General features: G+C 40.6%; 1 protein-coding gene across 1 annotated transcript in view; it reads right to left on the reverse strand.

Moving 5' to 3' along the window:
• Positions 1-5,204: 5,204 nt before the first annotated feature.
• Positions 5,205-24,196, reverse strand: part of LOC123459448 — a 53,112-nt gene continuing 34,120 nt past the window's right edge. Inside the window, exons 17-29 of the mRNA XM_045146071.1 lie at positions 22,098-22,169; positions 20,978-21,018; positions 20,290-20,311; positions 18,386-18,456; positions 17,904-17,928; positions 16,062-16,126; positions 15,224-15,248; positions 12,068-12,139; positions 11,121-11,188; positions 10,637-10,661; positions 7,547-7,587; positions 7,089-7,110; positions 5,205-5,263 (exon numbers count right to left, since the gene is read on the reverse strand). Of these exons, the coding sequence (XP_045002006.1) occupies positions 5,205-5,263; positions 7,089-7,110; positions 7,547-7,587; positions 10,637-10,661; positions 11,121-11,188; positions 12,068-12,139; positions 15,224-15,248; positions 16,062-16,126; positions 17,904-17,928; positions 18,386-18,456; positions 20,290-20,311; positions 20,978-21,018; positions 22,098-22,169 (608 nt within the window). The remainder of the gene's footprint in view (positions 5,264-7,088; positions 7,111-7,546; positions 7,588-10,636; positions 10,662-11,120; positions 11,189-12,067; positions 12,140-15,223; positions 15,249-16,061; positions 16,127-17,903; positions 17,929-18,385; positions 18,457-20,289; positions 20,312-20,977; positions 21,019-22,097; positions 22,170-24,196) is intronic.

Here is a 24,196-nt window from a genome sequence, read left to right on the forward strand (position 1 = left end):
CCACGACAAGTCCCCACCTAAAACTCCCACTCCCTGGTATCTTCAAAAAGCTAGGGTTACTCTTTTTTTATTCTGGAGCTAGTAAGAGAGGGAGACAGAGAGAAAATTGGTGTGCCAGGGACTCAGGCATTGCAATCAAAATCCAGGCACTTGTGACATCTAATTTGCATGTGCAACCTTGCCTTTGCCTCACTTTTGTGCATCTGGCCAATGTGGAATCTGGAGAGTCAAATATGGGTCCTTAAGATTCATAGGCAAGCAACTTAACCACTAAGCCATCATCATGGGTAATACATTTTAGCATGTGTTCTCATTTTAGAAGGATACATCTCAAGTGCCATTGTATTTGAGTTTTGCTTCATAATGATAGGAGAAGGGGCTGAATGCCTAAGGAACTGGTGTGAGGTTGGAGGGAGGAGCTACTATTGTTGCAATGATTAACTTCTCCCAGGAGTGAAAAAGCAGACAATGTTAGACCTTGCTGAGGCCTAGGGGTCTACTGCCACTTCCCTATGGCCCATGGGAATCCTAGGCCATCCCAATCTGTATGTGGACATCAGGGACTCTTCTAGGGAGACATCCTTCAATGAGAACATTCTTTGGCTAATAGCTGGCCAACTGGGTCTTCTGCCTGGAGCCCTCAGGGCACCACCTTCGTGTAGCAACCACAATCTATGCCCTCAAGTTACCCCTCAGTGCATCTTCAGACCAGAAGGGTCTTATCCAAACTGCTTGCTTTGGCCCTGCAAGGCCCAGCCCCTCCTCCCTTCCCACTGCCCTCTCTACTCTTGCACTCTCATCATATTCCCAGTCTGCCCCTCCCAGGAACCTGGTGGCTTCCTCCAAACTCCATAACATCCATGTCCTCTGCCATTGCCCACCTTCCACTTGTTAATATTGATTGTCAACATCACTGGATTTAAAATCACCTTGGAGATACATTTCCAGGAATGTTTCTCTGGTGATGTTTTCAGAATTGTTTACTGTGGAGGAATGCCTCATCCTGACTACAGGTGGCACCATCTCATTGGCTGGTGTCCCCAAGTGAATAAAAGGAAAGGAAGCTAAACACCCACATTCATTTCTCTCTGCTCCTTGACTGCAGACACAATATGACCATCTGCCTCACTTCTGCCACAATGCCTGCCCCACCATGATGGACGATATTTGCATTTCTTTGGTCAAATATTTTGTCATAGCAATGAGAAATGTAATACACAGTTCTACATGCTAACACACAACTCATTCCACTTTCCACCTGATGCTTGCTTTTCAAGTCTTACCTTAGATTCTACTCATTCTAGGAAAAGGCCACTAAGTTCACTGAGGCAACCTTACTTCTGGTTGCCTAGATCTCCCTCCAAGGAAAGAGCTACGTGGGTGATTCATGAGCAAGTGCCACTCAGCTGTCAGCTCCATGTGCACAGACCTAGCAGGTGGGGGTAGGGATGCTTGGCAGTGTCAGGCTGACTCAGGAATTTGTCAGCCAGTCTGCTCTCCAGAGGACATTGTTTGGTCAAGAGTGAGAAGTTTATACATCCATTTAATGTCTTCCTCAACCAAATCCTGCTTCCCCCTCCTTTCATAGTGCGATCTCATAATCATCAAATGTCTGGCTCAGCATCCTCCTAAGGAGCTCAGCTGGAAATACTTTCCCATTCTCCCCTGCTTCTGGGACACCCTGGGAGGATTACTAGCTGACTTCATGGCTCCCAAGCATCTCTTCTATTTTACCATCACAACACACACACACACACACACAGGGTCTATGTAAGACTCTGTGTCCCACAAAGGACCCCAGACCCTGTGAGGCTGGATGTTCCTGTTCTTGCAGTTTTCAGCTAGGGGACAATAGTTGGCACATGACTGAGATCGAGTTCACCAATAGAATCTAGAGATAGGAAAGCACTACTAATGATACAGTGACCCACCCCATTTTGTTATCTTTTGACTCAGATTCCCCAAGTGTTCACTTGAGAACCCAAAGTTCATGAAGCCACAGCATCTTGCTATGCAAACAAACTCCAAATGCATGTGACGCTTTGTGTATCTGTCTTTATGTATTGGGGAATTGAACTCAGGCCAGCAGGCTTTGCAAGCATATGCCTTTACCTACTAAGCCAGGAACTTCTGAAACTGCTGGCAAGGTTTCTATAAACTCACTATAAAAATGCTTTCTGCGGGCTGGAGAGACGTCTTAGTGGTTAAGCACTTGCCTGTGAAGCCTAAGGACCCTGGTTCAAGGCTCAACTCCCCAGGACCCACGTTAGTCAGATGCACAAGGGAGTGCATGCGTCTGGAGTTCGTTTGCAGTGGCTGGAGGCCCTGGCATGCCCATTCTCTTTCCTCTACCTTTCTCTGTCTGTTGCTCTCAAATAGAGAAATAAAAATAAAATAAATATTTAAAAAATGCTTTCTGGAATTCCTTGGATATAAAGTCCTTACAAATTCTTTAAAATGAGGGTAGTTTCTTAAAGGCAGATACAGCAACTCACTTTAGAGACAGATCCTGAGCCTTGACATGGGCTCCTGGGGCGGGGTGAGATTGCAGGTGCTCAGCCCTTATGGGGAAACAGGACTAGAGGATTTATCACAGCACCCAGCATAGTCTGGTCAGCATTTGTACTTTAAATGCAAGTCTGTCTGCATTTTAGTGTTATGGAAATTGGGAGCCACAGAGCTTTTCTCAGATCTGGAAGATGTAGTTTAGGGTTACAACACTGGGCACTGTAATTCCAAAACCAAGCAGCACAAGCTCTTGAATTTTAACCAGTAAAAAATTCACAAGCATAGACACAAAAGGTAGAATATGAAAAATATTTACTCTGAGAGTAGAAAACAGTAGGTCGATCCACCTGGTGACTTGGATTGGATTTTCTTATCATCTTGGAGATGTGCTTAGTGCCCAGGGGGCTGGTGGTTTTCAGAGGGGATGGATGAGTTCCAAGTCAAGCACCTGAGTCTGAGATTGTGCCATGCGCTGGTGAGCTAGCTAACTCGCCTTAACATTTTGATATGGGATCTGAGTGATGGCACAATCCCACACACTTGTAAGAACATATCCATGAACAAACACCTTAGGATGGGCACAATTGTGAGGTCTTCCTCCTTGCGTGTGGGCTCCTGTATGGTCTCCTTCTTAGGGTGGGTATTACTGTGAGGTATTCCTCTTAGAGTGGGCATTATTGTGAGGTCTTCTTAGGGTGGGCATGACTGAGGTTTTCCTCATAGGATGGGCATTACTGTAGGGTCTTACTCCCTGGGTGTGGGTTCCTGCATGGTCTTCTTCTTAGGTTGGCTTTACTGTGAGGTTGTCTTTCTGAGGTGGGGCCTCCTCCATGGTCTTCTTCTTAGGTTGGACATTACTTTGTGGTCTTCTTCTGAGGGTGGGCATTACTGTGCGTTCTTCCTCCTATAGTGGGGGTACCCTCATGATCTTCTTCAGGTGGGCATTACTTTGAGTTCTTCCTTGGGTGGAGTTTTTGCATGATTTCTTAGGGTGGGCATTACTTTGAGGTCTTTCTCCTGGGGTGGAGGTTCTTGTATGGTCTTCTTAGGGTGGGCATTACTTTGAGGTCTTCCTCCTGGGGTGGACATTACTATAAGGTCTTCCTTCTAGGATGGAGGTTCTTGCATGGTCTTCTTAAGGTGGGCATTACTTTGATACTTTGAGGTCTTCCTCCTAGGGTGGAGGTTCTTGTATGGTCTTCTAAGGGTGGGCATTACTTTGAGGTCTTCCTCCTGGGGTAGACATTACTATGAGGTCTTCCTCCTAGGGTGGAGGTTCTTGCATGGTCTTCTTAAGGTGAGCATTACTTTGATACTTTGAGGTCTTCCTCCTGGGGTGGAGGTTCTTGTATGGTCTTCTTAGGGTGGGCATTACTTTGAGGACTTCCTCCTGGGGTGGACATTACTATGAGGTCTTCCTCCTAGGGTGGAGGTTCTTGCATGGTCCTCTTAGGTTGGGCATTACTTTGAGGTCTTTCTCCTAGGGTGGAGGTTCTTCCATGGTCTTCTTAGGATGGGCATTATATTAAGGTCTTCCTCCTGTGGTGGAAATTACCAAGATGTCTTCCTCCTGGGGTGCAGGTTCTTGCATGGTCTTTGTAGGGTGGGCATTACTGTGAGGCCTTCATCCTGGGGTGGAGTCTCCTGCACGGTCTTATTCTTAGGGTGGGCATCACTGTAAGGTCTTACTCCTGTGGTGGGGACACTTGCATGGTCTTCTTAGGCTGGGATTTACTGTGAGGTTTTCCTCCTGAGGTGGGGTTCCTCCATGGTCTCATTCTTACGTTGGGCATTACTTTGAGGTCTTTCTCCTGGGTGGGGGTTCTTGTATGGTCTTCCTATGGTGGGAATTACTGTGAGGTTTTCCTTCTGGAGTGGGGGCTTCTACACAGTTTTCTTGGGGTGGGCATTTTTGTGAGGTCTTCCTCCGGGAATTGGGGTTCCTGCATGGTCTTTCACCTGTGGTGGTGTCTCTGATGTGGCCTTCTTCTTCTGTAGGTGCCCCACAAGTTCTTACTCCTGACGTGGGTGCCCACAAGGCCTTCCACTTGTGGTCGGAGCATTGTGTGCTCTTCCTCTTGGGGAAAATGTCCTATGTGGTCTTCCTTCTATGGTGGGTGCCTGTGATATCTTCCTGAAAGGGTGTGAACCCTGCGTGGTCTGCCTGCTGGGGTGGATACCCAGCATTGTTGTTCTCTTGTTGCAGTGAACTTGGTTTGTCTTTCGTATCTGGTGGGGTCCACAGGTTGTCATCCTTTCTGTCTTTTCCATTTTTTCTCCCTTTTTCTTCCTTCTTCTTCAGATGGTGTTTGGGCTTACTATTCTGTAGTCACATTTTCATTGTTGGATCTCACAATATGTAGCTTCCTTTAAACATTATGGTTTTTTCTTCCATGAAAGCTTCAAATAATCAATGTATCTGTTAAATTGGTGCCTGTTGTCTTATAAGTTTGCTTTTTAGGTTGTTATCTATCAGAAAAATCTTCACTAAATCTTCTTCATTTATTTAGTTTACCATAATCTTTCTTATTTTCTGAGTAAAGATATTCATCCTTTAGTCCTAAAATAACCATAGTATGTTTGGGGGTTTGGTTTAGGTGGCTTTAATCTTCACCAGGAACTTCATCTATGTGAGCTGGCCATCAAGGATAAGATTTAATCCCAGTGAAGATGGAGTCACCAGCTTTGAAACTTTGTCATTTTGGGGGGGCGAAGCCAAGGTCCCCAACCACATGAGGTGGTGAGTCCTTGTGACCTAGAAAAAGAGCACACTCAAGTGATTTGGTCCATACCAAAGAGGTTAATAAACTCCTTTCTTCTGACACTTATATGACAAGTGTATGAATTGACTACAATAAATATAATCCATCAGCAAAATCTATAACACCTCAATAAATAAGATGTTTGGGTCTAATCAACCTTTCCATACATGTTCTAGGTTCCCAGGACATGTAATTACTTCTGGGGAATGTATGAATGATCAGCTTTCAGCACCACTGCTGTGCTCTAATGTATGTGTTGCTGGTTCATTGGTTCTTCCAGTGAAGCTGTCATTGGGGACAGAGGGCCGAAAAGGGTCAAGTTAGGGAAGAATTTTATTCAATTTTACATCACAATACTGAATGCTCCCTGGAGGAATTATGTTGGGCATCCAGGTAAGGGACTCTACCCTTTCACTCTAGCTGTCCCTAAGGTCTTAGAAAATTTTCTGCCACCTTTTGGTTCTCTTTCTGGGACTTGTCCCATCCTAGAGACAACTCTTCTGGGTGATGCTGGGGCATGGAGGCCTTCCCACCTGTTCAGTTCTCCTGCTTGCTTCAATGGGTCATCAGCAGCCTTTCACCTCTGTTCTCTGAGTAAAAGAACTAAATCCAATAAGGTTTTAAGACTCAATTGTCTTTTTAGACATGTTTTTCCTAAAAACTGGAATGCTCTGGGTTTTTGTTGTTGTTGATCTTCTGTTGTTTCCAATTCAATTTCTGTGTGTCTAGTAAGTTTTGTGAGAGAGGAAGGTGGGTCTATACCTTATATAGTGGGAAGAAAGGGACAGCAAGAGAGAAAATGGTGATAAAACAAAGGCCCATTCAGGAGAACTGTGTCTGGGGAACTCTATGTAAGAACGTTAGGCCAGGTTCTTTGGGTATATCCACCTAGCATCCATTATCAGGTCAAGAAGGAGTTGAAGGAATCCTAAAGTCTTTGTGGCTGGCCAGGCACAGTATCCAAAGGTACCAGGTCACTCAGGAAATAGGAGAAACATGGTGGAGAAACCTCTGGGTAAGAGGTAGTCATGAGAAGAGTGTTTGCAGGATATAGTCAGAGAGGTGGAACATAAGTCAATGCATGACACATTGCTTCTCCATAGGCTGACCCAAGAAGACCTTATCTCCAAGTTCACGTCATGCTATGTGAGAGCTGTGACCCACCACATTCCCTGTATCAGAGGTCAAGGCACAAAACTCAACACAACATGTCATGGGCACAATCTGAGAGCAAATAAGATAGGCTTGGAGGTTTGCCAATGGCAGGAGCAGGAAGATTAGGTCTTTTGGAAAAAAATCTTTAAATAGTAGCTTATACAGGGGCATCCTCAGCTTGAAGACACCACTGTCTCAATGATGTCTCTGAAAAGGTAAAAGCATTAGGCCTCTGCACATATTTCCATGTGCGCACTGATACCTTTTAGAGACTCTCTGTCACCTGAGCAGAAGGCATAATCTGACCACTTCTAGGACTCTCTCCCATTGGATCTGATTAGGAACATGATCATTTAATCCATCTTCACATTTGACAATCCCACCACTTATGAAATTCCATTGATCCACATTACTAACCTCGATAAGAAAGGCAGTAGAAAGAGTGGATCACTAAGCTTTCCGACCCTACCTGAGGGAATACTGACTTATTGAGCATCACCCTCAGTTTTACATTGATTGTCTTTACAGACTTCATGGAAGAATCATTTCATCTCAATGAAATCCTACACCAAACCCTCATTGCTATCAGGGATACAGGTCAGGGATCTTGGCATTGAAACAGTAGGATAGTTCCTAAACACATGACTCATTTAGAATACATACCAGGCTTCGCATTGGTAGAGTCCTGCAAGTATAGCAAAAGAAACAAGGTGACGATAAAGACATAACACTCACTTACTTACATTGGTTTGGATTTCCTTAGATCACTTAGGCAAACAAGTAGGGGAACAGTGGGTTGAGTCAATGGCCACGCAGCTAGAAACTCACAAAACACACCACTACAAAGCAAAATGCTTATCATGCACACTGTACTTCTCAAGAACATTTATACAGACAGTGCAAAATCCTTCCTATGAGAAAGAAAATCATTCCTGGGGGAAATCGTTCTACCATTCACTGAGCAGGACGTGGTGACATTAATTGTCTTAGCCATGAGTTGGTTTGTAGGAGAGTTCAATTCACCTCCACACCTCCAAGTAACAAATGTCTATGCAAGAATTATTCACATTGATGGAAACACAGAGCTGTATTTCTATAGAAGGTGAAGAACTGTGCTTTACCTCGTGCTGTGGTTCCTTTGGTGACTGTGCTGATGACATGCCTAGGATGAAACAGCAACTGTCAGTATGCTGGTAATTGATGGTTATAAATCACATTAGGAGCTTTAGATATGTGGACAAAGGTACAAGAAGGTGGAGGATTAGCAATTGTGAACTAAGCTGCTGGCTGGCTCTCCTCCAGGCTAGAAAAGTATGGGAAAGGAGCAGGAACGAATGACCTATAAAAACCTTGGCCTTACATTTACAAGCACTGTAAATTATACACTATCTTCACAGTGAACTGAACTGGGTGACAAATGTCTATGATATCAGCACTCAGAGAGTGGTGTCAGAAGTGTTTGAGGTAAATCATAGTGAATTTCATGAATCCCTGGGCTACAGAAATCTCTGTCTCACAAGTAAAACAAATAATGAGACTGTGATGACATAAACTGCACACTGACATTCAATGGAAGACTCTAGTCTTTCTTCCTTCACGTTTTTACCCATCTAAATTGGTAAGGTCCTCATGACATTTCCAAGGCCATTTCAATATACTTGGATCCGGAATGCTGGCCTAGGCTGCCATTTTGCACAGGGTATGTAGTTGATTAAATGCTAGTTTTGATGATGAAATGGTTTCCTTGCTAGCAACTGAATTATATATATTCCAAGAGTTTTGCTACATAATCCTCAAATATAGAAGTCTCAAGTTAATGTCCAACTATTCAACAATCCTACACTACCATTTCCAAGGTCATGTTGTCTTTATGAACTGTGGGCACATTGTTTTGTTTCACTAAGATCAGGATTGTCAGTAGATATTTTGTCACAATCTGTGAAACAGATCTTTGTGTTATCTTCCTTAAATCTCAGGGGTCTAGTTCACAGAGCCTTCTGTGTATGCCGCATGATGCTAAGAGACTTGATTCACAAAAATTGGCACAGGAAAAAAAATTACAATTTAAATTATCCTAAGATGAAACATTCAAATCTTTGCCGATAGCAAATGGAGTTTTCCCACTTATTTCTCGGCAATGGAAAATGGCTAAATCTTTACAGATTTGAGTTTATGTGACATATATTCATGCCGACTTACCAACTGTCTAAACTATCATCTCTAGATCATTTATTTAGCTTACAAAAAAGGCTACACAAAACAGTAACCAGTACTTACTAATGAAAGCAGGGTGCAGATAAAGTAACAGGTGAGAAGGAATGCTTCCCTGGGGCATCCTATATACTCAGCATTGCCCCTCCCTTTAGACTTTCTAGGTGATGACTAACTACATTAGACTCTTTGCCAGAAGAATGTAGTCATTTCTTTCATCCTGTATTATACTGTTTTCCTTGGTGGAAGAAGTATGGACAGAAGATCAAGCCTTAACTGTGGCAATAAGTCTCTGTATTTATGCTTAGAGTCCACAAAATGGTGGTATGAGATGGTCAATCTACCGAAGTCCTTAACTACAAACTATGATGTGGTGACACTCTGGTCACTTCTTCTTCCTATTTGGAAGTCAATGAAAATGTTATGTGGTCTTTACATGGACCAAAACTATCACATCTGCCTATGTTACTACTATAATGCACCATTCTATATAATTCCAATGACACTTTAAATAAACTTTTTTCAGGGTCCTGGAACTGATACTTGGAAACTTCATTGTACTAACTGATGACCCTCAGTTCACGAATATACAAAAAGTTACAAAAGTGTTAAAAATACTAACAAAGATTATCACAACTTTCCTTCGATTCTTCATTTCCCATGCCCTGTGTTTCTGTTGAGTAAGTGGCTACAGAGACCACACTAGACAGTAGTCTCCATAGCCTTGTTCATCTGGGGATTGGCATGGCTTGGGTCCTGATGCTCTTTACCCAGAAGCATAAGAGAATCTGAACCAATATGGCAACCAGGCAGACCACAATCTTTCAGTTCTTGTTTATGCCTCCTCTGAGGTCTTTAATAGACATTTTTTATATTAAGGTTAAATTGTCAAATACAAAAGATATTGAGGGCTGGACAGATGGCTAAGCGGTTAAGCGCTCGCCTGTGAAGCCTAAGGACCCCGGTTCGAGGCTCGGTTCCCCAGGTCCCACGTTAGCCAGATGCACAAGGGGGCGCACGCGTCTGGAGTTCGTTTGCAGAGGCTGGAAGCCCTGGCGCGCCCATTCTCTCTCTCTCCCTCTATCTGTCTTTCTCTCTGTCTCTGTCACTCTCAAATAAATAAATAAATAAATAATAAAAAAATTTAAAAAAAAAGATATTGAATAAATTTTATGTCTATGGCCAGTTTCTAAGACATATCCTAAGACTTTTTCAGAGGTAATTCATGTGGTTCTACTGATTGCTTTCACCTCAAACGTATGCACAAAGCTTAACCAGGCAATATTTGTGCTCATCACATGAAGGACTATGCCAAAGTCTGTGGAACACCTTTCGGTTGCTTGTATAGTTTAGGTGACAACTGAGGAACTCTATGGATAGATAGGGTCTATGAAGTAGAGCATGGAGTACTCAGGAATTTACAGGCTCTATAGACTCAGCTCTCAGGCTAGTGTCTCCCTGACAAGGCATAAGTATAATTGGGAATCAGAGAGGAGCAGATACTTCCACACATCTGGAGTCATGTTTCCACTTGTCCACATACAAAGTTGAGAGGTCAGGTCCTGTATCAGGTTGATATCACACCAATTTCAGTCATAAATATACTGAAGACTGGGTAAATAATTTATGTTGATTTCATTTCAAGTTTGTTTGCCATAGATTTGTTCAAGGAACTTGTTGAGGGCAATTGTGTTTAAAATTTCAAATATCTTCTGAGGAAAGAAAAACCTCAGACATAACCACACATGTATTCAAAATCAAAAGCCATATTAGCACACAAGGCCCAGCATTCGTCAAGTACACAAGCCCAAGCAATCCTAGCATGTGTGCAACTGCTTCCAGACACTGGTAGTTGAACAGAACTTATTTTGTTTTCCTCTCCAAAATTCTCAGTCCTTTCAACATCCCCAAAGTGAAAAATACAGCCTCTTTTCAAAGAGAATTCAGTAAGCATTCCAAACATCTACTTTTCCTTTTCAAAACAATTCTATAATACTTACCATTTGAATTTTCATCAGCATCTATCTGCAATTATACAATTAAAGACATTGTAAGAATCAAGTCATGAGACTTGTGGGCACATGGTATCACTTCCCTTCCTTATATAGAAGACATCCAAGAAGCAGTGAAAAAGTGAAAGCTTTACAAAACAAGGGTAAGATACAGCATCGGGGACCCATGATCTCTGCATGGAAAACATATCTCTAACTCTCTTTATGTCATGAATTCAAAATACCTCATCATAGGAGAAGACACAGATTCCAAATAGGAGGGCTACTGTACAGTGTGCAACCTGATGCTGCCATTTCCAAATGTCCTTTTGCATAAGAGAACACTTAGCATGGATTATTCCCTTATTCCACAAAATTTGATCTGCTATCTTGGAGTACCCATAATGCTAAGTGGCATATTTTTATGTCAACCTCAACCAAAAACAAGAAGTTAAGCAACCTTGTTATTTCAGGCAAGAAAATGTCACTTTACCTTCTCACTTACTTCTGTTGGGGTTTCCTTGTCTGTGTATTGCACTTCTGTAGAGCTGTCTGCTACATCTAGGAACACAACAGAGTAACTGTTAGTCATTGATGCAGTGGCTCACATTTTACTTGTAATACAATTGGAGGTTTGTGGTTGTGCAGTAGAGCTTCCATTGAGTAGTTAATCCAGCAACCTTGTCATTGAACTCACACACTAAACCAGAAGCAGCAAAGAAATGAGAAACTTATTCCTTGGCATTCAGCTATTGGCAAGGAAAGACAACAGAAAATAGTGTAAATGTCCTACACTCATAATGATCAGTTTTGAGCCACAATGGGTAATATTCTAAAGCCATGAAACAATGTGAATTATAAGTCATATTGTGTGACATCTAATCAGAAACTCTTTAGAATATTGTCACAAAGATTGTGATCTAAGGGTATTCAAGCAATATGGTTAATGCAGTGACATCTGTGAACATGAAAACAAAGACTGCCAAAAAGTCTCCCCTCCACAACACATCATAGATATTTGGGTATCCTGGAAAGTAACCAATTCTTACATACTGCAGGAAGAATGTTGGATGATGCTTGGTGGTAACTTACCATCTCCTGCACCATCCTGCACACACTAGGTCGAGAGTTGGACTAAACAGTAGCAGCCCCGTCGTGGAAAAATACAAACCTTGAAGACACGTGCACAGGAGAACTGTTATGTACTCCCTTCAGAGCTGATTTCCAGAAGAACTATCATTACTGGATCTGACTGACAGATGTCTCCCTATTACTGTCTATGTCTCAAATTTTTCAGAACTACCTCAAAACGATACAACAAGTACATTCTTATACAAGTGGACCAGTACAATACTGCCACATGAACTTATAGTATCAGTCCAATATGTGTCGTAATTAGAAATTGACAAGAGATGAAGATGAAACCTCCAAAACACTTACCAACTGAAATACACTGTCTAAAGAGACAGTCACAAAAGTTGAGAGATGAAATAACTCTGCGAATATATTGACCTGAAGGAAATAAGAATTGAGAATTAAGTGAATGCAATAAAAGCATTGCTGATATAGAAGTGTATAGAACTGAAAAATGCATTAAAATTGTACAATAGTTGCAGTTTAAGGATTTAATAAGGGAATATTAAAGTATAGAATAATTGAAACATAAAGAATTAAAAAATACTAGTTTTGAGGCAGTGCATTGGTGCATACCATTAATCCCAGCATTCAGAAAGAAGAGGTAGGAGGAATACCGAGTTCAAGGCCACCCTGAGACTACCGAATGAATTCCAGGTTGGCCTCGGCTAGGGTGGGAACCTACCTAGAAAACCAAATATAAATGTACATATACGTGTGTGTGTGTGTGTGTGTGTGTGTGTGTGTGTGTATAATTAGAAAATAAACATAATTAATAAAATAAAATCAGGCACTTATCCCCACTTCCAAATGCCACTGAAGGAAGACACATGTATTTTCCCACTGTCACAGGGAACATAAGGCCAGCACACTACAGAGCCTTGATACCCCTAGGCTCAAGAAACCTCAAGCATGCAGACACACTGGCCATCAGAGCTGACATCATGCCTATGGAGGGCATAAAAAGGCATAGTTTAAAGAGTTTTATAACCATATTATGTTTTGTTGTTTTGAGGTAGGGTCTCACTCTGGCCCTGGCTGACCTGGGATTAACTATGTATTCTCATGGTGGGTTTGAATTCATGGAGATCCTCCTACCTCTGCCTCTCAAGTGCTAAGATTAAAGACATGCACCACAATGCCTGGCTATAGCCATAATTTGACCTAGATGAGATGGACATACTTGAAGGACTTATTCCTACAAGGCTCACACAGGGGAAAATCTGCCTAAGCCCATCTATTTGAGCAAAATGAATGATATTTCTAAAAAGAAAGTGCCAGGTCCCAACAATGTCAGTGAAGGAACATAACAAATATTTCTAAACCCAAATATATTTGACCTATGGAATGCAATGTCAGTGATGTACATATTTGTCCAGTTGAGGTGAAGGGTTTTGTCCACAGAAACCATTCCTTTGTATGCAGACACCAACTGTGGAATTGAATGTAACATGCCTGCCAGATCTTCATATGTCTGTGATTAAGCCTCATCTTCCATGCTCAGTTGGTGGAGTCTCTGAGAGGTTGTAGACTTGGGGGAGGAACTGTGAAACTAGGAGCTGGACTTTGAGATTTACTATTCCAGCCGCTTAGTGATCAGAGCTAGGTCATTCTTTCTGCTCTCTTCCAGCTGATGTGACAGCATGTGATGCCCAGTGTCTGTTGTGTGATGCTTTCCCTACCATGATGATACTTTCCCTCAAAACTGTAAGCTTGAAACAAGCACCCTCCTCCCATGAGCTTATTTTTGTCAAGTGAGTCCCCCCTCTCCATGCCAACAAGAAGAAGCTAACAGCAATACCAGTGTTAACTTTGGTCACCCTAACTGAAATCAAACATGATTTCCTTGCTGTGGTAAATAGTTGAACAACTTTCAGTTCATATGCACTTATTAATGAGAAAGACAGTATCTTAAATATATATATATATATGGATAGGTAAAACAGACTATCAAGGAAAAGATGAACTTTGGTTCCCACTGACTGACATTATGAAAAAGACAAAAGTATATAAGGTCTTTCCAGGGCTTCTGAGCAACGGGGTAAAGATTGGTTATAGAAACATAGTGGTTGTTATGCTTTAAAAAGGACTAATGGGCTAGGGTGTTGGCGTAGCAGTTAATGCACTTGCCTATGTTGTCTAAGAACTCATTAGACTCTCCAGGTCTCACGAAAGCCAGATGTACAGTGAAACAAATGCACAAGTTCATACACGGGCACAAGGGCAGACACATCTGGAGTTCCATTGCAGTGGCTGGAGCCCCTGCAGTGCCAATTCTCTTTCTCCTTATCTTTCTCTGTTTCTCTTACTTTCACATAAAAAAATGCAGCGTATTTGGCTTGCCTCAAAAAAGGACTGATATTGTGATCCTAAAAAATAATCATTTGAATGTATAAATCTCAGAAATATACATTGCAAGGAATGAAGCAATGTAATAAGTTGAGCTGGGCTAAAAATTCACTATGACACATACCACCTTTTCATGTGGACTGTCTCCCATTTTCAGAAGCCATTAATAACCAGAAGAATCTGGGATATTATATCACTCACTTGGTAATGTCTGCAGGTGAATGCTATCTCACAAATTTTTTTTTTTTTTTCCCATTCAGTTTTTTGGAGATAGAGTCTCACTGTAGCTGATGTTGACCTGGAATTTGCTACACAGTCTCAGGCTGGCCTTGAACTCATGGTGATCCTCTAACCTCAGCCCCAACCAACCTCTGGTTGCCGGGAATAAATATGTGTGTCACCATACCTAGCTTCTCTCATGACCACTGAGGGAATCATGATAGTGTTTGGGATCTTTGTAAACTGGAATATCCCTGGTATGCATAAAACTACTACAATTTTTTTTCTATAATATTGGGAAGTGAAACATAATCTCCCTACATAGAAAATCAGTTCTCTACCAAATGTGCAATATAACCAACTCTTATGGGCTAGAACTCTTACACAGTGCCTACTAAACTTCTGGTGGGATAAACAGAGATGTACTTTAAGATCAATATTGGAACATGTGTTTGGAAATCTTTTGTGGCTTTTGTAACCCACAGTGTTGAGCCTGGTCACTAACCTCTGTGTATTGGTTTATCAAACTGTTGAAGGGTACACCGGGAAATAAAACTGCCATAAATGTATTTGATGAGGTTGGAAGGAATTAATGTAGGTTGATCTAGTGAATTTCTTTCTTTCTTGACAAATTGCCTTTGAAAATTAGGTTGAGTAATTGGGATAAAAATTCATGTCCTTAGGGGAAGAAAAAAAAAACCTACATATAGATACACAGGCACTCACAAAATCTGAAACCAAATATAGGAAAATCTGCTGAATCCAGGGACTGTACTCTCAATAGGCCTTCCCAACAGAAGGCACAGATCACAGTGGTGAACCAGCTAAAAGAACCAAAATTTACACCATTCTTATTTAAAACATGTCTTCAGAACGTGATTTCAGAATACATACACAATCTCCGGGTCCTTGATCCAACCTGTAATGCAGAGAGGAAGAAACAATCAGACTTCCAGATCAAGCTGTGTTCTCTTTGCTCAGATTCTTTAGATCTCCCAGTGACATGGGAAAATGGGATTCAGTATAGAAAAGAACATCCAGTCCAAGACTGTATTAGTCTCTTCTGTCTTGAAGCCAAAAGGTATGTGATGTGGGGTACTTTGTGAAAAAGAGTACTTTGAAACTTATGCTGTTTCCCAGCAGCAATTTGTCTGTTCAATCTTCACTGAGAGTTCCTAAGATATGTAGCTACATTATAGAGACAAATAGAAACATCTTGTTCTTGGGTGAGCTTCCTCAGTTCCAAAGGGAGGGTGAGGTATCTGTATGTTCCCACTGTCTACACTGAGTCTCATGACTGAAAGGTATTATCAATACAACATACTGGACATAAGAATCTTCCACTGCACTGACCTCAGGGAATACCCTTAACTCTATTCAAACCATAGAAGTTTCAGAAAACGGTACGTAGACAAAACATATATGCTGTTTTTGAACCTACATAATAAGCCTGTCCACATTTGAGTAAAAATAAGTCAAATTTTAATCTAAATAGAAATGCTCCAGACAAAGGAAGATAACAGAATATGCAGTGTGCAAGCTTCACTAGCATTTGCAAAGACTCTTCAATTCAAGGGTGAGTTGGTAAATTTCTATCACCCCATTCCTAGGCAAACACTCTAATAACTATAGTGTATATTACAAACCTCACTGTTCATATATGATACCCACCAAAATTATAGGAATTATGAATGTATACTTTGTAGCTTTGCAAAAGAAAAAGCTGTATTACCTGGACATAATGGGTTGGTGTATGGTCAGTTGTGGATGGAGTAATTTCATCCTCCTTTGGATCAGCTAGAAGGATACAAAATAACTCTCAACTGATGGTGCACTTATTACTGAATGATGGCTTCTTACTTGGTATGGTAAAATGTCAAGGGCTTAGTTATAATACAAGAACTCATGGATGTTCCTGATGAATAACCATTGTTGTCCTCTGACAGAAAAATACCAACCATGAGGAGCCTTAGAATTGAGAACAGTATTTTTTACTTTCTAGGTAATAGCCCGACATATAATGTGAAGCAGCCATTCTCCAATGGGATTAACGCTTTTAAACATGTTAGCATTAACTGTCAGTGTTCTATCACTTCTTCTGACCATCTTGAAACCCAGTGGAATGACACTAGTGTCTTCACATCTGTTAGTCATATTTTAAGCTGCTGATATTCATGATAAATGTTCTGTATTCATCTTCCACTGCATAAGGTTTTGTCATGGATAAGATACACATTATACTAGGGAAAAGAATTTAACACTTGTCACAAACTGTAATGATATATATTTATAAATCCTTTGTCTTACAATAATAAATGATTTTTTTTTTTTTTTTTGGTTTGTCGAGGTAGGGTCTCATTCTAGCTCAGGCTGACCTGGAATGCACTATGTAGTCTCAGGGTGGCCTCATACTCTCTGCGATCCTCCTACCTCTGCCTCCTGAGTGCTGGGATTAAAGGCGTGTGCCACCACACCGGGCTAATAATAAATGACTAAAGGGTGAGAGATATTGGCAACATTATGCTTTAATAAGATCCAGTAAATGTCCTTTGTGTGGGTGGGACACATTCTAGCACAGGATAACCTGGAATTCATTATGTATTCTCAGGCTGGCCCTGAACTCAGTAATTCTCTGATCAATGCCTTTAAATTTGTCAGTTGTGTAACATCTTTAATAAGCACAATTACGGCTTCCCCTACCCTACTTAGATCAGGGTGAAATTTTCAAGTGTATTGAAATATTTCTCTAATTTTCATGTTTGAGAGGAGATTATAAGACACAACCACAGGCCTCATGGTGTTGGATCATAGTGTCCTTTCAACTGATTCCATCTACAAAGACTTGCAAAATGACATAAAACATCAGGGCATATGTGAGCTTTTCACATAGTGACTATGCCAACGTCTGTGGAAATATGTTCCAAATGCTTCTTCACTGTATGTAAAAACTGAGGCAAGTCTCTATGGATGGGTCTCGTGTGTAAATTTGAGTTCTTTGGGACTGTAGAGAAATTGGAATCAGTCTGCCCTGGGACTCATGCCTCAATGATGGAGTCAAGGGAACTGCACTGGCATATTGTCCTGCAACATGATTTCAACTGTCCATGCACAATTTGACAGCAAACTCGGTGCATTTTGCTCTGCGGTTTTGTTTGGAAACAAGTCATCTGTAGGACTAAATGTTTGGAAGTCTGAATGACTTAATTTGTGTAACTCAATTAAAGGATGTGTTTGCAATGAATATTTTTTAGAAAGGCTGAGGGCACTTTGTGAGTATGAAATATCTTTTGAGCAACATAATACACCACATTTATTCAAATTAGGGCAAGATCCATACAGTATTCATGCATGCAGAGCCACATAATTGAAAAATGAGTGCAACTGCATGCAAGAAATGAAGAAAACTTGACTCTAAGTTCTTACCTAAACAATCACCATCTTTTTCAAACTACCCTCTACCCTTTCAACTCCAGCAACACAGAATTCCAGTTTCTCTCTAAAGAATACATAATAAAGATACAGCACATATCTTATGATTTAGTTTTTCTTCTTCAAGGAATTCTAGGTTACTTACAGTTTTCACTTTCAACAGCAGCCATCTGCAATTAGAGAAGCAAAGGCATTATAATAACTATGTTATGGGAGTTGTTGATAATGATATTGTTTCTCTTCCTAATGTTGGTGACATACTAGAAACATTACCAAAGTCAAAGATTTACGAACAATGCTTAGGTACATCATTGAAAAGCCATGATGTTTTCCTAGGAATGTATCTGTAAGGCTCTGTAGATAATGCATTATAAATCATTGAACACAAGCAATGACAATGCATTCAACCCAGTAGAGACCCAGTGTTCATGTTTCCGGAGGCTGTCATTTGAAAAATGACCTTTTGCACAATTTGGAATGGGCTATTCTTCAACCATTTTAGAAAACAGAATATAATACTTGTAAATATCTATAATGCTTAGTATCATGTAGTTACAGTCAAGTTCAACTAAAATAGGAAATGAAGAAAGTAACATTTATATTTTAGGTATGGAAAGGTTGCCTTACCTTGTCATTGGCCTCACTGTCTTCATCATCATTATTGGTGTGTGACTGATCATAAACAGTACCATCGCCAACTAGGAAGACAATAGAATAACTGTTAACCATAGGTGAGAGCCTCATGTTTTACTCAGAACATACTGTGTATATTACTGTGATTTGAAGACCAGATTTAGTGGCTGCAACAGCAAAGATGCCACAAAGAAATGATTCCCTGGGCCCTTCATGGTCTGCTAATGTAAAACCAGGACATAATCTTGAAAGAGGACTAATGTCCTATCATTTATGGTCATCCCTTTGAAAACCAGATAGATGATATTTTAAAACCATTAAGCCATCTGGGTCATAATGCATGCTAAGTGAAATCTAATAAAAATTCTTAAAGGAATTATCCTCACATTCTCATAAACAATGGTTCAAGGGTATTCAAAATAAAATGGTTTAGGGAGTGGCATCAGAGACCATGAAAACACACAGGTCCAAATGATCCCCTCCAAAATACAGTTTAGGTACTTGAGCATGCCCTTCTGACCAGGATCAATGATGGAGAGAGGAACATTAATGTATAATGTTATAATTAATTATAATATTATTTAATTATATTTAATTATTTAATAATTAATTACAATAATTAATGCTATAGGTCACTGTAGGAAGAGAGAGCACATCTCTCTCTTTTTTGGCTCACACTTTAAGCCCTTATGCCCAGGTTCATGTCAGTGCTATGTGAGACTTTTTCCATTACATTTCTTTTTTTTTTTTTTAATTTAATTTATTAGTTTTCTTTTCAGTAAATACAGGCAGTTTGGTACCATTATTTAGGCTCATCTGTGATCTACCCCCTCCCATTAGACCCTCCTTGTTATTGAAAATGGGTCGTGCATTGTGGAGTTAGCCCCCAGTTATTAGTATGATAAATGTCTCTGAAAATCATGACCCAACATGTAACTCTGACATTCTTTCCGCCCCCTCTTCCGCAAGATTTCCCTGAGCCATGTTGGGTTCATTTTTGGTCTGCTTCAGTGCTGAATTACATTTCTTATAAGTAGGTCACTGATCAAAACCTAATACTACACTTCATGGACACAGTTCTTTAAGAGAACTACAAAAGGCATGTAATTTTGGCAGTTGCAGAAACAGGTAGCAATAGGTCCTCAAGGAAAGGTCATTGTTAAGTCAGAAGCAAGGCACATCCAATGAGTACACAGCACTGCTTACAATCATGCCTTTGAAAAAGGATAGCACAAGAGCCTCCATACATATTTCCTTGTCTTTACTGGTACATTTCACATGCCCTCATTCTCCTGAGCAGAGGGCCCAAGCTAACTGATACTGGACTGTCCATATTGGATTTGACAAGGATCCTCTGATAGCAATCTTCACTGTTTTTAAGTATTTTATTATTTATTTATTTATTTATTTGAGAGAGAGAGAGTAGGAGAAATGGGGAGAGAGAAAAGAAAAGAGGCATGCCAGGGCCTATAGCCACTGCAAATGAAAATTAGACACATGTGCCTTCTTGTGTATCTGGCTCATGTGACTTATAGGGAATTGACTCTGGCTCCTTAGGCTTTGCAGGCAAATGCCTTAACTGTGAGGCCATTTCCCTAGCCCACCTTCACACTTGATACATGTGGCATTAGTGAAATTCCATTGATCTACATTACAAGAAGAAAGTCAATAAGGACAATGGAGAATCTATTCCATCCTACACATTAAAAGGCAACTTTGGCTCATACAGGATCAACCTCAGTGTTCCATAGGCATTCAATATACATATCATGGCAGAACCTTTTCACCTCAACACCACACCCTCAACCCTCATTACTAGCAGGAACTCAGATCCAGGCATCTCAAGACTGAAACAGTAAGATACTTCCATAACAAATGACTTGATTCAGAATACATACCAGGTTCTGATCTGGTGGTATCCTGCAATGATAGAAAAAAAAATATGGTTTGTTCAAGGTATGCCATACACTTTATATAGGTCTGGCTTATTTTGATAGTGTAGGACAACAGACAGGGAAACAGTACATTTAAACAATGGTAACATAGCTACAAAGCTTTCGCATAAGACACAGTTCCAAAAGGCTAGTGGATTTCACATTCAGTATCTTTCACAACTTCTTTTCTACCTTCATTCAAACTAAAATTCTTTTCTGTAAATTTCTTTTAAAAATTTATTTCAAAGAGACTGAGTGAGTAAGTATAGCTGCTCCCGGAGTACTAGCACGTTTTGTGTCTGCAAACAAGCTGCAGATGTATGCACCACTTTGTGAATCTGGTTTTATGTTGGTACTGGGGCATCAAAGCTGGGCTGGCCAACTTTAAAAGCAAGTTCCTTTAACCACTTAGTCATTTCCCCAACCCTCAGATACACAATTCCTAGAACAAGAAGGAATATCATTTGTGGGTTAAACCCGGTACTGTTCACTTATCATAGATGTGACAACATTCACTGTAGAAGAGAGTAATGAATCAGTTGATAGGAGATTACCAGTCAAGTGCACCCACCCAGATCATATTTCTAAGAATAATGCACATTGACTGACAATGGATTTACATTTCTATGTAATTGTTTTAAAGTGCTCTTACAGTATTTTCTGATTCTTCTACCATTTTGCCTGGCATAACATCTAGAAGGAAACATAACAAATGTTAGTTTTGTTGGTGAGTGTTTATCAGTCACTCATGGCTATTCTATATGTATACATGTGGGTATGGCACTGGATAGAAAGTGTGAGCTGTTGAAGTACCAACTTCCTGACTAGAAGAAAGATGGGGAAAGTGCACAAAGTAATCACTCATAGAAGACTTGGACTTGATGCTAAAGTCACTGTAACTTATATGCAATAATCAAGCTGAGCAGAGTGGAGTGGCATATGATTCTAATCCCAGAACTCAGAAGGTGGACTCATGAGAGTTTGAGGCCATCTTGGGTGCACAGATAATATGACATGTTAAGTGGGTGACATCTGTGAACAGGAAAACATAAATACGGAGAACAATTCTCCCATCCACAAAAAAAATCATACGTATTTGGGGATCCTCGAAAATAACCAATACTTATAAACTGAAGGAAGGATTACATGATCAAGATGCTTGATAGGGCTGGAGAGATGGCTTAGCAGTTAAGCGCTTGCCTGTGAAGCCTAAGGACCCCGGTTCGAGGCTCGGTTCCCCAGGTCCCACGTTAGCCGGATGCACAAGGGGGCGCACGCGTCTGGAGTTCGTTTGCAGTGGCTGGAAGCCCTGGCGCACCCATTCTCTCTCTCTCCCTCTATTTGTCTTTCTCTCTGTGTCTGTCGCTCTCAAATAAATAAATTAAAAATTAAAAAAAAAAAGATGCTTGATAGTATCTTAACCTCTCCTGTTCAGTCTTCCATTCTCTAGTTCAAGAGTTGGATTAGACAGTAGCTGTCCCATTATGGAGAAAATTCAAATCTTGATGTCCCATGCATGGGAGAACTGAAATGTACTCCTTCAGAGATGCTTTCCAGGAAAACTATAATTAGGGGATCTGACTGACACATCTCTCCCCATAACTGTGTATGTCTGGAAGTTTTCAGAGTTATCTCAAAGATATACAAAAGCAAAAAAATTCTCACACAAGTGGACCTGTACAATTCTACCACACGAACTTATAGTATCAGACAAATATGCAACTTAATTATAAATTGAAAAGAGATGAAATTGAAATCTCCAAAATACTTACCAATTGTAGTACACAGTGGAACGACATAGTTAGAAATGTGGGGAGTAGAAAAAGCTCCACACATATGTTGACCTGAAGAAAGTAACAATTTAGAATTCTGTGTGCAATGCAACAAAACAATGCTGATATACAAGTGTATAGGACTAAATTGTGCATTGCAAAGAGGTGCACGCCTTTATTTTCAGCACTTGTGAGGTACAGGTAAGAGGATCACAATGACTTTAAGGTCACCCAGAGACTACATAGTGAATTTCAGGTCAGCCTGGGATAGAGTCATACCCTACCTTGAAAAACAAAACTACACAAACAAAGAAACAAACAAATTCCTAGAAAAGCAAACACCAAATGTGAGTTGGAATGTAAAATGTCCCCAGAGCCTCCTATGTTTATGAAGACTCCTCATATTCCATGCTCAGCTGTTGGAGTCTTTAGCCCATGAAGTAATGGTAGATGAAGTGTGAAACTACGGAGTGGATCTTGAGGATTTACTACTGCAGCTTAATTGGTGTTCAGAGATAGATCATCCTTTCTGCTCTCTTCCAGCTGATATGACAGGATTTGATGCCCAGTGTCTGCTGTGTGATACTTTCCCTGCCACAGTGAAACTTCCCCGCAAAACAGTAAACTTGAAACAAACACCCTCCTCCCATGATCTCCTTCTTGTCAGGTGTGTCCCCTCTCCCCAGGCCAGCAAGAAGAAGCTAACAGCAATACCAATGTTAACTGTAGTCACCCAAACTGGAATCAAACATGATATCCTTGCAGAGGTTAATAGTTGGACACCTTTCCGTTCATGTGCACTCATTAATGAGAAAGGCAGAATCTTAAATATATATGGGTTAGTAAAACAGAGTAGCATGGAAAAGGTGAACTCTGATTTCCACTGAATGACATTATAAAAACGAAAAAGAATATAAGAGGTATCCAAGGCTTCTGAGCAACTTGGTAAAGATTAGTTATTGAAATATAGTGAGTGTGTATGGTTTCAAAAGGACTGACAGCTAGATGGATGGATGGTATAGCAGGTAAGGCACTTGCCTGTGAAGCTTAAGGACTCATATTCAACTCTCCCAGTCCCACATAAACTAGTGACACAAGGGAACAAGGTCATGTATGCACAGAGGGGGCAGATGCATCGGGAGTTCAATGGCAGTGGCTCAGCCTGTGGGACACCAATTCCCTCCTCTCTTCCTCCCTGTCTGTCTGTCTGTCTGTCTCTCTCTCTCTCTCTCTCTCTCTCTCTCTCTCCCTCTCTGTCAATGACTTTCTTATTTAAAAATAGGCAATCTATTGAGCTTGCCATAAAAAGGACCATTATAGTGATACTGAAAAACGATCATGTGAATACACAAATCTCCCAAATATCCATCCCAAGGAGTGAAGCTATATAAAGTGCTGAGCCAGGCTGGCAAGTATCAATTTGTGTTTACCAGTTGTAGCAAATGTAATACTGTAACAATGTAGCTGGTGATAACCTTGAATTTCTGATCCTATTGCCTTTTTCTCCTGAGGTGTAGGATTGGAGGATTACTCAACTAGGTCTGCTTTTGGTAAGTACTAAGATTTGAATCCAGGGATTCGCACATGCTGTCTTCATTTAAACTTAATTCTTACTCCTCTTATCAAAGTCCTACATTGCAAAGCCTGCATGCACACATACACCCTAATGATGAAGCACTCTGAAAAAAATGACATCCAGTCACACTTTTCAATGCTGTTGATACAAATACACACAGTGGGTTGGCTCTGTATGCTTCCATTGCACTGCCAACATGCACATTATCATCTGGGAAAAGTACTTTTGGAGCAGAGTCCAGCTTACTGCATAAGTGTGCTACCAACAGAATGATTGACCCTGGCTAACAATTGTTGACTGGCATTCTGAGTGGACACTATGTCTAAGCTCTGTTGCTCTTTGGGCTCCTAATCATGTTGGACAATTGGCTAAAGTACTTCCAAAGTTCTAGCCACAATGACACATGCCTAATAAGGATCAATTACGTTGCACACCCATACATTTTCATGGGGGGTGTCTCTCATTTTCAGAAACCATGATTTGACAGGAATGTTCTGGGAGTTGGTATCATTTTCCTATAAAT

This window comes from Jaculus jaculus, chromosome 3 (genome assembly GCF_020740685.1).
Source record: "Jaculus jaculus isolate mJacJac1 chromosome 3, mJacJac1.mat.Y.cur, whole genome shotgun sequence".
In the NCBI taxonomy this organism is placed as follows: domain Eukaryota; kingdom Metazoa; phylum Chordata; class Mammalia; order Rodentia; family Dipodidae; genus Jaculus; species Jaculus jaculus.